Raw genomic sequence first — 15,659 nt, forward strand, 5'->3', positions numbered from 1 at the left:
TGTTTTTTTCTGAGTTCCCACTTGTCTTGAAAGCACCAAAAAATCCAAAGAATGCCATACTTTGATGACAAAGCTTGATGACAAAATTTGCCCACAAGAAAGATCACCGCACCACCTTCATGTTCAAGTGAGTACAGCAGAACAAGGTGAGTCCAAAAATGTCTTGTATGCTGCTGCATAAATGATGTAATATGCCAGGGAGATATGTATACTGTAGCGAAGAAAGTAAGCCCATGTGCCTCACCCTAATTATTTGGTCCCTTTGCCCCTCATAACTGAGCCTACTGTTCTGACTTGGTGGTGCACATGAAGCCTATAGCCGGTTTTAGAGAAATGTAATCATTGAATATTTTAAGAGCTTTCATTGTCAGCTAATATGCCCTGTTTATTTATCCTACGGTTTTGTCTTGGTGTACAGGGAGAACACTGCCCATGTTCTGGATTCTGTCACTGTACATTTCAATTTCAAAAGTGCTAAACAAATTGTTATGTTGACTACATCCGTCCTAGCTCTCTCATTTAATGTCTTAATCGAAATTACAGATGGCCTCTTATCCGCTTGCCATCCCATTATGCCATAGTTTGTACATCTCAATTGTCAGTAGAAACCACATTTGTTTAAGCAAGTCAGCCATGTCAGCAACGTTTTTTTAAAGGCAGTAAATGAGGCTGAATTAATTTTTCTGCTGCCAGACAAGGCTACGCTGATAGCCAGGTGTATCAGTGGTCAGGATTCACTCCGTGGTGCTGAAAAGAAGGCTCTGCTGTTGGGACAGCTTTATGTAGGCCCTAACAGTTTGTCACAGTTATAGTGCAATTAATGTAGTAATGTGGCTTTCATGGCATGCATCTAACATTTTTGTTTTTTGTTTGCCCCACCAAGATGTACATGCTAAAATCGCCAATGGACGTTTTGTAAGCACACAGGATTTGCATGGGAAAAAAACTACTAAGAACAATATCAACAAGTCTAGACAGATTTTGGACTACAACTCCCAGCTTTCTCAGCCACACTACCGAAGTTGGAACAATTTTCCTCGTCTCTCATTGGTAGGTTGTCATTCTGTTTGGGTGCAGTAGCTGGAAAAATGGCAGCTGATACAGGGAGATACCGGAGTGCTGTTAGCAAAAGCAAAGACCCTTCAGGCTTACTTATCTCCGTTATAAGGTAAGATCACTCAAATTGACGGTTGAATTATCATATTGACATAATACGCCAGTGGGCACTACTGTTTTCATTAACTAGGCCTGTCATTTCAGGTCGTGGACAAGGAGAAACATCCTTCCTGTTGTTAGCTTCCTATCTGTTAGCTAGCTAGCTAGTTTTATGTCAAGCGAGTTTTGAGGAAATGTTAGTCAGCTACGCTAGCTAATGTTTGTCATCGCGACCTGTTCGCATAATTTAGCAGTGTTTATCATCATTATGAGTCAAATAACACTTTTCTTCAATAGTCACAAGGAAAGCGTGAGGAAGGAGCCACTTGCTAGCTAGCTGTCACTCTTTTGACAGCTGACCTCTCCTGCTCATACAACAATCTCGCGACTTGGTAACTTATTAGCTAACAAAAACTAAATATCCAATGCATACTTGTTATTCAGCATCAGCACCCATTTATAGCCTGCTTTGCTGCCCTTCGCTGACAGGGTGCATTGATCATCATGGGTTGGCCTTAGCTTGAACAGTGTCGTTTATGTCATGACATGTCGTTTACTGTGTGTTTCCACGCCATTTAAAGTAGCCATTGCCGTAACTTAGTAGAGTAGCTCTCTTTACCCCTTTTTTCTCTAGATTAAACGGAGCTGTCGTCTACTGGGTTTGACAGATGTCAGTGTGCATGGGGCGAGCGTGCAGCACTTTGAGGCAAAATCCTATTCTGCACGCAATTGTTGTCTGCAACAAAGATTATCTTCACTTTCTTATGTACCTTTACTTATGGCTACTGCTTGCCTAAAACGCCAGACTGTTACCATGGTTACCCCATGCCACTTTTGGATTCTAAAAGGGACTAGGCTACTGTCAGTCTAGTGTTTGAATTAGTCAAGGGTGATGGTGCATGTCAGAGCTAAGGATTCAGGTTCGCTCAGTTTAGGTGAGGTTATATCAAGTATGTTAACTAGTTAGGTTGGACATGGCGGCATGGGAAATAACTAGTTATTTTACATTAACAGAGAATGGATAAGATCACTTGCTTTGTGTTTCAGCTCTGACTTGTGTCAAGTAGGCATCTCAAGCCACTCTAGGGGGATGCCGTTGAGAATCTTCTCCCCCTTCCAGCTTTCAGCTGTGTGTGAAGAGCGAAGAGGCTTTAATGAGCTCTTGAGGGAGACTTACCTCTCCCCTTATTTTATGTGTGGTTTGGAGTTTGATGAAATACAGGGCAAAAACAAGTGTTGTCAAGTCTGTTACTCAACATTGTCCCATCCCCTGGGTGACATACAAGACTGGCATGGTTTTCAGGATATAAAACCTGGCACGTACACTACGACTCTCAGGAACACGTACACTACACTACGACTCTCAGGAACACGTACACTACACTACGACTCTCAGGAACACGTACACTACACTACGACTCTCAGGAACACGTACACTACACTACGACTCTCAGGAACACGTAAACTACACTACGACTCTCAGGAACACGTACACTACACTAGGACTCTCAGGAACACGTACACTACACTACGACTCTCAGGAACACGTACACTACACTACGACTCTCAGGAACACGTACACTACACTACGACTCTCAGGAACACGTACACTACACTACGACTCTCAGGAACACGTACACTACAGCCAAAGGTCTGTCATTATCAACGGCGACCCTGGAGAAATTAGGGTTAAGTGCCTTGCTCAAGGGCACATCATCATATTTTTCATCTTGTCAGCTCAGGAATTCGAACGAGTGACCTCTCGCTTACTGACCCAACACTCTAACCGCTAGGCTACTAGCTGCCTGTATTTTACCCAGATCGAGTGACTAGAAAAAATGATTAACTAGAAGTTAGGCCTACACAAGATTAGGAAAAGGACCACAAGGTGACACCTTGACAGACAACTGATGAGCATTGGCCTGTGTCTGTGTAGGACCCTGTCCAGCAGCGATGACAAGCAGGACAGAGAGACGGAGAAGGGCCGCCTGGAGGAGGCGTTTGAGAAGTGTGACCGGGACCTGGATGAGCAGATCGTCCAACACTACGCTGAGCTGACCACCGCCATCCGCACCTACCAGAGCATCACCGAGAGAATCACCAGCTCCCGTAACAAGATCAAAGGGGTGAGAGGGAACACGCACAATGTTTCAAATCAAATCCAATTGAATTTGTCACCTGATGTGCCAAATACATCAATTGTAGACTTTACTGTGAAATGCTTACTTTACGAGCCCTTTCCCACAAAGTAAAAACATTTGCAACAAAACATTCAGAACATGTGCATGGCCTGTGAATTACAGTGTGAAGTGATGGTCCCAGGGAGTTGTACATCAAGGACATTAGCAGCAGGCAGTGTGAGGGCCTGGCTGATTTCTCTAGTGTGTGTGTGTGTGTGTGTGTGTGTGTGTGTGTGTGTGTGTGGCTGGCTCTGACACCTGCGTCACTGTTAGAGCCTCTGGGATAGCCCGCTAGTGTTCCACAACAGCGTGATGTCTCTCCAGGCTGTGTGTGTGGATGTACAGTTTTTATTTAACCAGGTAGGCTAGTTTAGATCAAGGTCTCATTTACAACTGCGACCTGGCCAAGATAAAGCAAAGCAGTGCGACACAAACAACAACACAGAGTTACACATGGAATTAACAAGCGTACAGTCAATAACACAATAGAAAAAAAGAAAGTCTATATACAGTATGTGCAAATGGCCTGAGGAGGTAAGGCAATTAATAGACCATAGTTGCGAAGTAATGACAGCAAATGAACACTGGAGTGATAGATGAGCAGATGATGATGTGCAAGTAGAACCAGTGAGATTTACCTGCTGGAGCGCGTGCTACGGGTGGGTGTTGTTATCGTGACCAGCGAGCTGAGATGAGGCGGAGCTGGGTTTGGCGACGAATATGTAGCGAGGGCCAGCCGACTAGAGCATACAGGTCGCAGTGGTGGGTTGAAAAAGGGGCTTTGGTAACAAAACGGATGGCACTGTGATAGACTGCATCCAGTTTGCTGAGTAGAGTATTGGAAGCTATTTCGTAAATGACATCGCAGAAGTCCAGGATCGGTAGGATGGTCAGTTTTACAAGGGTATGTTTGGCAGCAAGAGTGATGGAGGATTTGTTGCGAAATAGGAAGCTGATTCTAGATTTAATTTTGGATTGGAGTTGCTTAATGTGAGTCTGGAAGGAGAGTTTACAGTCTTGCCAGCCACCTAGGTATTTGTAGTTGTCCACATATTCTAGGTCAGAACCGTCCAGTAGTGATGCTAGTCGGGCGGGCGGGAGCAGGCAGCGAATGTTTGAAAAGCATGCATTTGTGTTTTTACTAGCATTTAAGAGCAGTTGGAGGCTACGGAAGCAATGTTGAAAGGCATTGAAGCTCGTTTGGAGGTTAGTTAACACAGTTTCCAAAGAAGGGCCAGATGTATACAGAAGGGTGTCGTCTACGTAGAGGTGGATCATGGAATCATCCGCAGCTAGAGCGACATCGTTGATATATATATACAGAGAAAAGAGTCGGCCCGAGAATTGAACCCTGCGGTACCCCCATATAGACTGTCAGAGGTCTGGACAACAAGCCCTCCAATTTGACACACTGAACTCTGTCTGAGAAGTAGTTGGTGAACCAGGTGAGGCAGTCATTTGAGAAACCAAGGCTGTTGAGTCTACCGATAAGGATACAGTGATTGACAGAGTTGAAAGCCATGGCCAGGTTGATGAAGATGACTGCACAGTACTGTCTTTTATCGATGGCGATTATGATATCGTTTAGTACCTTGTGCGTGGCTGAGGTGCACCCGAGTTTAAATACACTTAGGTTGGAGTCATTAAAACTAGTTTTTCAATCACTCCACACATTTCTTGTTAACAAACTATAGTTTTGGCAAGTCGGGTTAGGACATCTACTTTGTTCATGACACAAGTCATTTTTTACAGACATATTATTTAACTTATTATTCACTGTATCACAATTCCAGTTAGTCAGAAGTTTAAGTATATTAAGATGACTGTACCTTTTAACAGCTTGGAAAATTCCAGAAAATGATGTCATGGCTTTCGAAGCTTCCGATAGGCTAATTGACATAATTTGAGTCAATTGGAGTTGTTCCTGTGGATATATTTCAAGGCCCTACTTCAAACTCAGTGCCTTGTTGCTTGACATCATGGGAAAATCAAAAGAAATCAGCCAAGACCCTCAGGAACACGGGTCTAAAATAAATTGTAGACCTCAAGTCTGGTTCATCCTTGGGAGCAATTTCCAAATGCCTGAAGGTACCACTTTCATCTGTAGAAACAATGGTACGCAAGTATAAACACCATGGGACCACTTAGCCGTCATACCGCTCAGGAAGGACACACGTTCTGTCTCATAGAGATAAACGTACTTTGGTGCAAAAAGTGCAAATCAATCCCAGAACAGCAGCAAAGGACCTTGTGAAGATGCTGGAGGAAACTGGTACAAAAGTATCTATATCCACAGTAAAACGAGTCCTATATTGACATAACCTGAAAGGCCGCTCGGCAAAGAAGAAGCCACTGCTCCAAAACCACCATAAAAAATCCAGACTGTGGTTTGCAACTGTGCATGGAGACAAAGATTGTACTTTTTGGAGAAATGTCCTCTGGTCTGATGAAACAAAAATAGAACTGTTTGGTCATAATGACCATTTTTATGTTTGGAGTAAAAAGGGGGAGGTTTGCAAGCTGAAGAACACCATCCCAACTGTGAAGTACAGGGGTGGCAGCATCATGTTGTGGGGGTGCTTTGCTGCAGGAGGGACTGGTGCACTTCACAAAGTAGATGGTATCATGAGGGAGGAAAATTATATGGATATATTGAGGCAACATCTCAAGACATCAGTCAGGAAGTTAAAGCTTGGTCGCAAATGGGTCTTCCAAATGGTCAATGACCCCAAGCATACTTCCAAAGTTGTGGCCATCACAAAGCCCTGACCTCAATCCTATAGAAAATGTGTGGGCAGAACTGAAAAAGCCTGACTCAGTTACACCCGCTCTGTCAGGAGGAATGGGCCAAAATTCACCCAACTTATTGTGGGAAGGTTGTGGAAGGTTGACCCAAGTTAAACCATTTAAAGGCAATGCCTCATTGAGTGTACTGTATGTAAACTTCTGACCCACTGGGAATGTGATGAAAGAAATAAAATCTGAAATAAATAATTCTCTCTGCTATTCTGACATTTCACAATCTTAAAATAAAGTGGTGATCTTAACTGACCTAAAACATGGACTTTTTACTAGGATTAAATGTCAGGAATTGTGAAAAACTGAGTTTAAATGTATTTGGCTGCATGTAAACTTCTGACTTCAACTGTATATGAGACTGTTACAAAGAGAACCTAGAAAGGTTTCCAAAGACTTGTGTGTGATGGTGCTTTTGCGTTAAGTGCCCAATGATTCAGGCGGAATACTGAGCTTTGAAACTGAAAGAGTGTTCATGTGTCCCTGAAACTATTCAGAACGTACCAGATAGAAATGTAATGAATAGAGCTGACAAATAATCCCTATTCTACCTGACAAATAATCACGTCTGTTCTGCGCAATACATTTCTATCTGAACTTTCTAAACGCTTGCCTGTCTTGTCTCTGAACGGACCCATGGGTCATGTTCATTAGGGCACACAACAGAAAATAACGCTTTACAGCAGAGATGAAAAGGATTGTTTCTTACTGATTAGTATTCCCTCCCTGTTTCAGTCAACTTTCTTTAGTTTGGTGCCTAATGAACACAACCCTGGAGCCTCACCTGTCTGACCCTGGGGGTGGGGTTGATTCATTAATGCACACCGAAGCAAAATGTTTTACAACAGTCCAAATACTCTGTCCCTGTTTCAGTCCGTCTTTTTCCCTTTATCGCCTGATGAACACCCTGGTGTCTGACTTGTGTGATGTCCCATTGTATCCCAGGTGAAGGAGAACCTGCTGTCCTGTAAGATGCTGCTCCACTGCAAGAGGGATGAACTGAGGAAGCTGTGGATCGAAGGCATTGAGCACAAACACGTCCTCAACCTGCTGGACGAGATCGAGAGTATCAAGCAGGTCCCACAGAGACTGGAGGCCTGCATGGCCAGCAAGCACTACCTGCACGCCACCGACATGCTGGTGAGTAAGGGACAATTCGTGTGGAGGTGGGGTGGTAGGTGAGGATGTGGTAAGGTTTGTATGAAAGTGTGTTAAGTTTGGAGCCATGGTGGGGCATGCGTGCGAGAGAATGGGATTCGTATGATTAACACTGGGATATGGCAATCCAGACATCCAGACAGATTTTTAATACCCCAACTCTGACCTGACACTTGTTACGTGATTGCTGTCCTCCTTGGCTACAGAAATGGACTGGCATTTCAGCTAATTGGCTGGACTCTCAGTTTTCTTCCATTTGGTGCCTAATGAATACGACGCAATTGTACATCTCCCTTACAGCTGGTAAGCTTCATCAAAGCGGCCCAGGGGCCACCACAGGTGTGTGGGTTGACTTTGATGTGGGTTTTGTGGCGCGCTCAGTGGGGGCTAAAGCACAAAATGGCTTGTACAACTCTGTGGTCTCTCCTTTCCCTTCTTCCTCCACTCACTCCTACACTCTTCTTCCAAACTCAGGTAATTAGGGCCGAGTCAGTTCATCTCTGCTCCAGAACAGGCATATTTGAGAGGGAGGACGAGAGATGTCTGGCCCCCTGAGGCCCCTGAAGACCTTCTGTCTCTTTGTCTCCCACTCTCAGTCCTTCGTGGGGGCTGCAAACCTAAAATCTACATTAAAGCACTTTTTACATGGTGTGGTCAGGTTGATGGAAGTTGGTGACACTATTTAGGAAAATCACTCACATCTGAGCTAAATATATTAACTGTTATGTATGTAGTGGTTCTTCCTTTAAACATTCTTCTTTTAAACATGGCAGATTGTGGTAAATTGCGTCATTCTGTCATTGCACCACAATATCACAAGAGGGAGTTAAGTCTAAACTGTGGCACAAATTGACTATCTTTTCCTAAATGGAGGTGTGAATGTTTCAGTCTGAGAGTGTCTGTCTCTAGAGTCCTGCATCAGGCGGGTGGTCCTGGAGTTGAAAGAGAACTTGGGTAAATGCAATGGCACAATTACTGGACTGATGATTTTCTAAAATTGGCACAGTGGGCTTTTGGTTTTTCTCCCTCTAAAAACAGAAATAAAATCATTCTAAATAACAAATGGTCTTTTACCACAGAATGAAAGAGTGATAGCCCCTCTATAGAATGTGAGTTTGTGAAACACGGAGTCCTTCTTTGCTAATGCGAAGAAGAAACTGAATGAATGAGAGTCCAGCGAGGATAGGCAGTTGCCCATATTTTCAAGACTTGAGCTCCTTCATTTATTTATGAAATATACTTGTTTATTTAGACAATTTAACATATTAGTTTAGACTTGGCCTCCATTGGTCCCAGTAACAGCTGATTTCTCTGAAACCACACATCCATCTGAAGGTGAGTCTTTATCCACTGTGCCTGGTCCCAGGCTAACAGCTGACTTCTCTCTGAAAAAAAAGGTGAGTCTTTATCCACCGTGCCTGGTCCCAGGCTAACAGCTGACTTCTCTCTGAAACCACACATCCATCTGAAGGTGAGTCTTTATCCACCGTGTCTGGTCCCAGGCTAACAGCTGACTTCTCTCTGAAACCACACATCCATCTGAAGGTGAGTCTTTATCCACCGTGCCTGGTCCCAGGCTAACAGCTGACTTCTCTCTGAAACCACACATCCATCTGAAGGTGAGTCTTTATCCACCGTGCCTGGTCCCAGGCTAACAGCTGACTTCTCTCTGAAACCACACATCTTTATCCATGCCTGGTGAAGGTGATCCACCGTGCCTGGTCCCAGGCTAACAGCTGACTTCTCTCTGAAACCACACATCCATCTGAAGGTGAGTCTTTATCCACCGTGCCTGGTCCCAGGCTAACAGCTGACTTCTCTCTGAAACCACACATCCATCTGAAGGTGAGTCTTTATCCACCGTGCCTGGTCCCAGGCTAACAGCTGACTTCTCTCTGAAACCACACATCCATCTGAAGGTGAGTCTTTCCATGCCTGGTCCCAGGCTTGGGACACATCCATCTGAAGGTGAGTCTTTATCCTTTGGGACCACCAATGACCAGGTGGACAGTAGGCCTCTTGAAGCGACAGAAGAAATCAACAAGATCTGCAAGTATTTTTTCACAAAAGCTGGCAGCCGATTATTATTATTATTATTATTATTATTTTTTGCCTGATTCAGGACTCTAGTCCCGGAGAGAGACTGACTGAAACATTCACACCTCCATTAATTTACAAAAGGATAGTCTAATAGCTCAGCTATGTGTGGAAAACCCCCAAATTTGTGCCATAGTTTTAATTACTGATAGTTGCTGTTGTCATTCAGAGTTGAGTCCTATTGTAAAGTGTAACCTAATGGCCAAAAAGGGGCAAACTTGCAATTTACTTGATGTTTAACTGCTCTTAAATTGTACATTTCTAACTCAATATCAAAGAATATGAAATAATGTGTCTTTCACCCTGCATTATAATATAACTTACTTTGAACGAAAGCCAGGAATGAGTGAGTCACTCAGCTCAATGCTGTTCCTGCTTCTTTTGCCTATTTGAGTGTTCATTTAATATCCTACGTATTCTGTCATCACCAAACCTCATGCAACCGCAAAATGACGGATAAAACAATTTCACAAATCCGTCTGTTTTTAAACTTTGCTGTGGGAGTGACAAAATGTATTGCAATTGAATTTAAATTAACTGAATGATGAGGATGAAGAAGAGAGTGATTGAATTTAAAACAATAGTGTAAGAATTGCTCTTCCTCTGTCTCGTGCGCACACTAAAAAAAGACACCATTTTGTTTCTAGTTTGTCAGAAGAAGACAATGTAACACGCACATAGACACACATATATTATTTGTTCATCAACATCTTTATGCTTTTCGTTAATAAAATAATGATAAAAAGACTTTCAAAATACGGATGTTTATTTCAACTACATCTCAGCTACAGTTGCTCTTCCCCCCAGCTCCACAACCATGGGTAAAACCTTGCTGAGAAGATCAATGTATTGGTGTATCGTCAGTTTCTCATCAAAAGAAAGGTTTAACATATTTTGAATGAATTCCTGAATTCAGTTGCTTCAGTTGACATTTTCCAGTTTATTTACTGTTTAATTATTCAAGTCTCTTTTTTTGTTGGAATAGAAACACACTTCTCTGAGCTGGAGATTAAAGAATACAAAAGAAGCCAGCCACTCTTGATGGGCTATCAGACAGGACAATAGACTCTTGCCGAGTTTAGAGACTTTAAATGTTTGCGAAGCATGTCACTACTCCCATATCTTTGCATAGCTCACCAAATGCACTGTTTTCTAACCACTTCTGGATGGACCCATAACGAGTTACTGTGAGAATAAATATCACTGAATGACATAAATATTAGAATAAAGTATGCTAATGAAGGCAACAAATTGTTGCTTACTGAAACACCCAAAGTCATCCAATTGTTATAATAGGATTTGAAGCAATAGTCTACCCGCGTGTGGTTAACTATTCAGCACCGTTTTGCGATGCTTTGAGACAACTATGGAGACTGGTCTTGATAAATCAATCAGATTTTTATTTTCACTGAATCTCCATTTGGATATTGGTCAGCCTACAATTAGGGAATGTTAGGATTATTTTGCTCTCAACTCGCAATCACTTAGTAGCCTAGGCCTACTCCCAACTTGTCACGTTGTACAGCGCCATATTTTACCAACAGAAACCCTGGGGCCTACAAAGGCTACTGTAAAATGCATTTTCTTTTTTCTTGGAATAGAAACACCATAATATTAATCAATTTAATAACATTTCTAAAAGTATAAACTGCACAATAAGTACTATAATTTAAAAAATAAATTATAATCAATCCCATATGTCTGTTCTAACAAAAAAACAATATTAAAAACAGTCAAATGCATAGGGGCAGCAGGCAGCCTAGTGGTTATAGTGTTGGGCCAGTAATCGAATGGAGCTGACAAGGTAAAAATCTGTCATTCTGCCCCTGAGCAAGGCAGTTAACCCACTGTTCCCCGGGTGCCGGAGATGTTTTGATTATGGCAGCCCCCCACACCTTTCTGATTCTGAGGGGTTGGGTTAAATGCAGAAGACACATTTCAGTTGAATACATTCAATTGGACAACGGACTAGGTATCCCCCTTTCCCATTTGTGAATTGAATCACATTAGCCGACATGTTGCGGTTTATTCATTGTTTCATTATTCAAGGCACCCTTTATTTAATTTTATATCTAAAATGCTTGACTGTAATTTAGACATGGATGACTTGTGCCAAAAAGTAAGTTACGCTAAATCAGCTACAGTAAACACGACTCTTCGGCCTACAGCTCCATGTCATTTCAATAACTTACCTTCTCAAAGACGCCTTCTGGTGGTCAAACTAGCATTATTGGCAACAAAATAATATGATGTCATGCACTCGCATGTGCCATGCAATTACTCAGCACACTGCAAGCTGTGCTGCAGTAGGACTCAACTTTTAAAGGAAGAACCACTGTTGTGGTAGGCTTTGAGGTTTACTTGGGTATTTGGAAAAAGCCACAGGTGGTTTTCCAATACTGTCAAAACAAGTTTAAAAAAAAAGTATTATCTTACATTATGAAGCTTACCGTAGTTCCCCAGAACAGTTGAGCCAGTCTCTTGTTTGTAACAGAACAACAGGAGAAAACAGGAGCTGGTCACTCCCTAACAGCACAACGGGAGCTGGTCACTCCCTAACAGCACAACGGGAGCTGGTCGGTCCCTAACAGCACAACGGGAGCTGGTCGGTCCCTAACAGCACAACGGGAGCTGGTCAGTCCATAACAGCACAACGGGAGCTGGTCAGTCCATAACAGCACAACGGGAGCTGGTCAGTCCCTAACAGCACAACGGGAGCTGGTCAGTCCATAACAGCACAACGGGAGCTGGTCAGTCCCTAACAGCACAACGGGAGCTGGTCAGTCCATAACAGCACAACGGGAGCTGGTCAGTCCCTAACAGCACAACGGGAGCTGGTCAGTCCATAACAGCACAACGGGAGCTGGTCAGTCCATAACAGCACAACGGGAGCTGGTCAGTCCCTAACAGCACAACGGGAGCTGGTCAGTCCATAACAGCACAACGGGAGCTGGTCAGTCCCTAACAGCACAACGGGAGCTGGTCAGTCCATAACAGCACAACAGGAGAAAACGGGAGCTGGTCAGTCCATAACAGCACAACGGGAGCTGGTCAGTCCCACAGCAAAACAACAGGAGCTGGTCAGTCCAGGACAAAACAACAGGAGCTGGTCAGTCCAAACAACAACGGGAGCTGGTCAGTCCATAACAGGACAAAACAACAGGACAGGAGCAAAGACAAAACAACAGGAGCTGGTCAGTCCATAACAGGGAGCACAACAGGAGCTGGTCAAGTCCAGAACAGCTGGCAAAACAACAGGAGCTGGTCAGTCCCTAACAGGACAAAACAACAGGAGTCAGTCCATAACAGACAAAACAACAGGAGCTGGTCAGTCCAACAACAACAGGAGCTGGTCAGTCCATACAGGACAAAACAACAGGAGCTGGTCAGTCCACGACAGGACAAAACAACAGGAGCTGGTCAGTCCATAACAGGACAAAACAACAGGAGCTGGTCAAAACAACAACGGGAGCTGGTCAGTCCTAACAGCAAAACAACAGCTGGGACAAAACAACAGGAGCTGGTCAGTCCACAACAGGACAAAACAACAGGAGCTGGTCAGTCCATAACAGCAAAACAACAGGAGCTGGTCAGTCCATGACAACAAAACAACAGGAGCTGGTCAGTCCACTAACAGGACAAAACAACAGGAGCTGGTCAGTCCACAGGACAAAACAGGAGCTGGTCAAAACAACAGGAGCTGGTCAGTCCAGACAAAACAGGAGCTGGTCAAAACAACAGGAGCTGGTCAGTCCACACAGCTGGACAAAACAACAGGAGCTGGTCAGTCCAGGGAAAACAACAGGTCCACAACAGGACAAAACAAAAACACAGGAGCTGGTCAGTCCATAACAGGACAAAACAACAGGAGCTGGTCAGTCCATAACAGGAAAACAACAGGAAACAACAGGAGCTGGTCAGTCCATAACAGACAGGTGAAAACAACAGGAGCTGGTCAGTAACAGGAGCACAAAACAACAGGAGCTGGTCAGTCCACGACAGGACAAAACAACAGGAGCTGGTCAGTCCATAACAGGACAAAACAACAGGAGCTGGTCAGTCCACGACAGGAGAAAACAACAGGAGCTGGTCAGTCCACGACAGGACAAAACAACAGGAGCTGGTCAGTCCAAACAGGAGAAAAACAGGAGCTGGTCAGTCCACAACAGGAGAAAACAACAGGAGCTGGTCAGTCCACAACAGGACAAAACAACAGGAGCTGGTCAGTCCATAACAGGACAAAACAACAGGAGCTGGTCAGTAACAGGACAAAACAACAGGAGCTGGTCAGTCCACGACAGGACAAAACAACAGGAGCTGGTCAGTCCACAACAGGACAAAACAACAGGAGCTGGTCAGTCCATAACAGGACAAAACAACAGGAGCTGGTCAGTCCACAACAGGACAAAACAACAGGAGCTGGTCAGTCCACAACAGGACAAACAACAGGAGCTGGTCAGTCCACAACAGGACAAAACAACAGGAGCTGGTCAGTCCACAACAGGACAAAACAACAGGAGCTGGTCAGTCCACAACAGGAGCTGGTCAAAACAACAGGAGCTGGTCAGTCCATAACAGGACAAAACTGGGAGCTGGTCAGTCCACTAACAGCAAAACAACAGGAGCTGGTCAGTCCATAACAGGTGAAAACAACAGGAGCTGGTCAGTCCACGACAGGTGAAAACAACAGGAGCTGGTCAGTCCATAACAGGAGACAGGTGAACAGGACAACGGGAGCTGGTCAGTCCACAACAGGACAAAACAACAGGAGCTGGTCAGTCCACAACAGGACAAAACAACAGGAGCTGGTCAGTCCATAACAGGGAAAACAACAGGAGCTGGTCAGTCCCTAAGGACAAAACAACAGGAGCTGGTCAGTCCCGACAGGACAAAACAGGAGCTGGTCAGTCCATAACAGACAAAACAACAGGAGCTGGTCAGTCCATAACAGGAGAAAACAACAGGAGCTGGTCAGTCCATAACAGAAAACAACGGGAGCTGGTCAGTCCATAACAGAAAACAACGGGAGCTGGTCAGTCCATAACAGGTGAAAACAACAGGAGCTGGAGAAACAACAGGAGCTGGTCAGTCCATAACAGGACAACAAAACAACAGGAGCTGGTCAGTCCATAACAGGACAAAACAACAGGAGCTGGTCAGTCCATAACAGGACAAAACAACAGGACAGTCCATAACAGGACAAAACAACAGGAGCTGGTCAGTCAAAACCACTGGTAACAGGAGAAAACAACAGGAGCTGGTCAGTAACAAAACAACAGGAGCTGGTCAGTCCATAACAGAAAACAACAGGAGCTGGTCAGTCCATAACAGGACAAGTCCACAACACAACAGGAGCTGGTCAGTCCACAACAGGTGAAAACAACAGGAGCTGGTCAGTCCATAACAGGACAAAACAACAGGAGCTGGTCAGTCCACTAACAGGTGAAAACAACAGGAGCTGGTCAGTCCATAACAGGACAAAACAACAGGAGCTGGTCAGTCCACGACAGGACAAAACAACAGGAGCTGGTCAGTCCCAACAGGACAAAACAACAGGAGCTGGTCAGTCCATAACCAAAACAACAGGAGCTGGTCAGTCCATAACAGGAAAACAACAGGAGCTGGTCAGTCCATAACAGGACAGAAAACAACAGGAGCTGGTCAGTCCACAACAGGACAAAACAACAGGAGCTGGTCAGTCCATAACAGGAGAAAACAACAGGAGCTGGTCAGTCCACGACAGGACAAAACAACAGGAGCTGGTCAGTCCATAACAGGAGAAAACAACAGGAGCTGGTCAGTCCACAACAGGAGCTGGTCAGTCCACGACAGGACAAAACAACAGGAGCTGGTCAGTCCACAACAGGACAAAACAACAGGAGCTGGTCAGTCCACGACAGGACAAAACAACAGGAGCTGGTCAGTCCACAACAGGACAAAACAACAGGAGCTGGTCAGTCCACAACAGGACAAAACAACAGGAGCTGGTCAGTCCATAACAGGACAAAACAACAGGAGCTGGTCAGTCCACAACAGGACAAAACAACAGGAGCTGGTCAGTCCATAACAGGACAAAACAACAGGAGCTGGTCAGTCCACAACAGGACAAAACAACAGGAGCTGGTCAGTCCATAACAGGACAAAACAACAGGAGCTGGTCAGTCCAAAACAACAGGACAGTCCACAACAGGTGAAAACAACAGGAGCTGGTCAGTCCACAACAGGACAAAACAACAGGAGCTGGTCAGTCCACAGGACAAAACAACAGGAGCT

At 44.5% G+C, this 15,659-nt stretch overlaps 1 protein-coding gene across 1 annotated transcript in view; it reads left to right on the forward strand.

Moving 5' to 3' along the window:
* The first annotated feature begins 1,009 nt into the window (after positions 1-1,009).
* Positions 1,010-15,659, forward strand: part of LOC118379892 (exocyst complex component 4-like) — a 117,241-nt gene continuing 102,591 nt past the window's right edge. The window contains 3 exon segments of the mRNA XM_052517225.1: positions 1,010-1,168; positions 3,092-3,281; positions 7,077-7,271. Of these exon segments, the coding sequence (XP_052373185.1) occupies positions 1,089-1,168; positions 3,092-3,281; positions 7,077-7,271 (465 nt within the window). The 5' untranslated portion in view covers positions 1,010-1,088.

The sequence above is a fragment of the Oncorhynchus keta genome, unplaced genomic scaffold, assembly GCF_023373465.1.
Source record: "Oncorhynchus keta strain PuntledgeMale-10-30-2019 unplaced genomic scaffold, Oket_V2 Un_scaffold_630_pilon_pilon, whole genome shotgun sequence".
Lineage (NCBI taxonomy): Eukaryota > Metazoa > Chordata > Actinopteri > Salmoniformes > Salmonidae > Oncorhynchus > Oncorhynchus keta.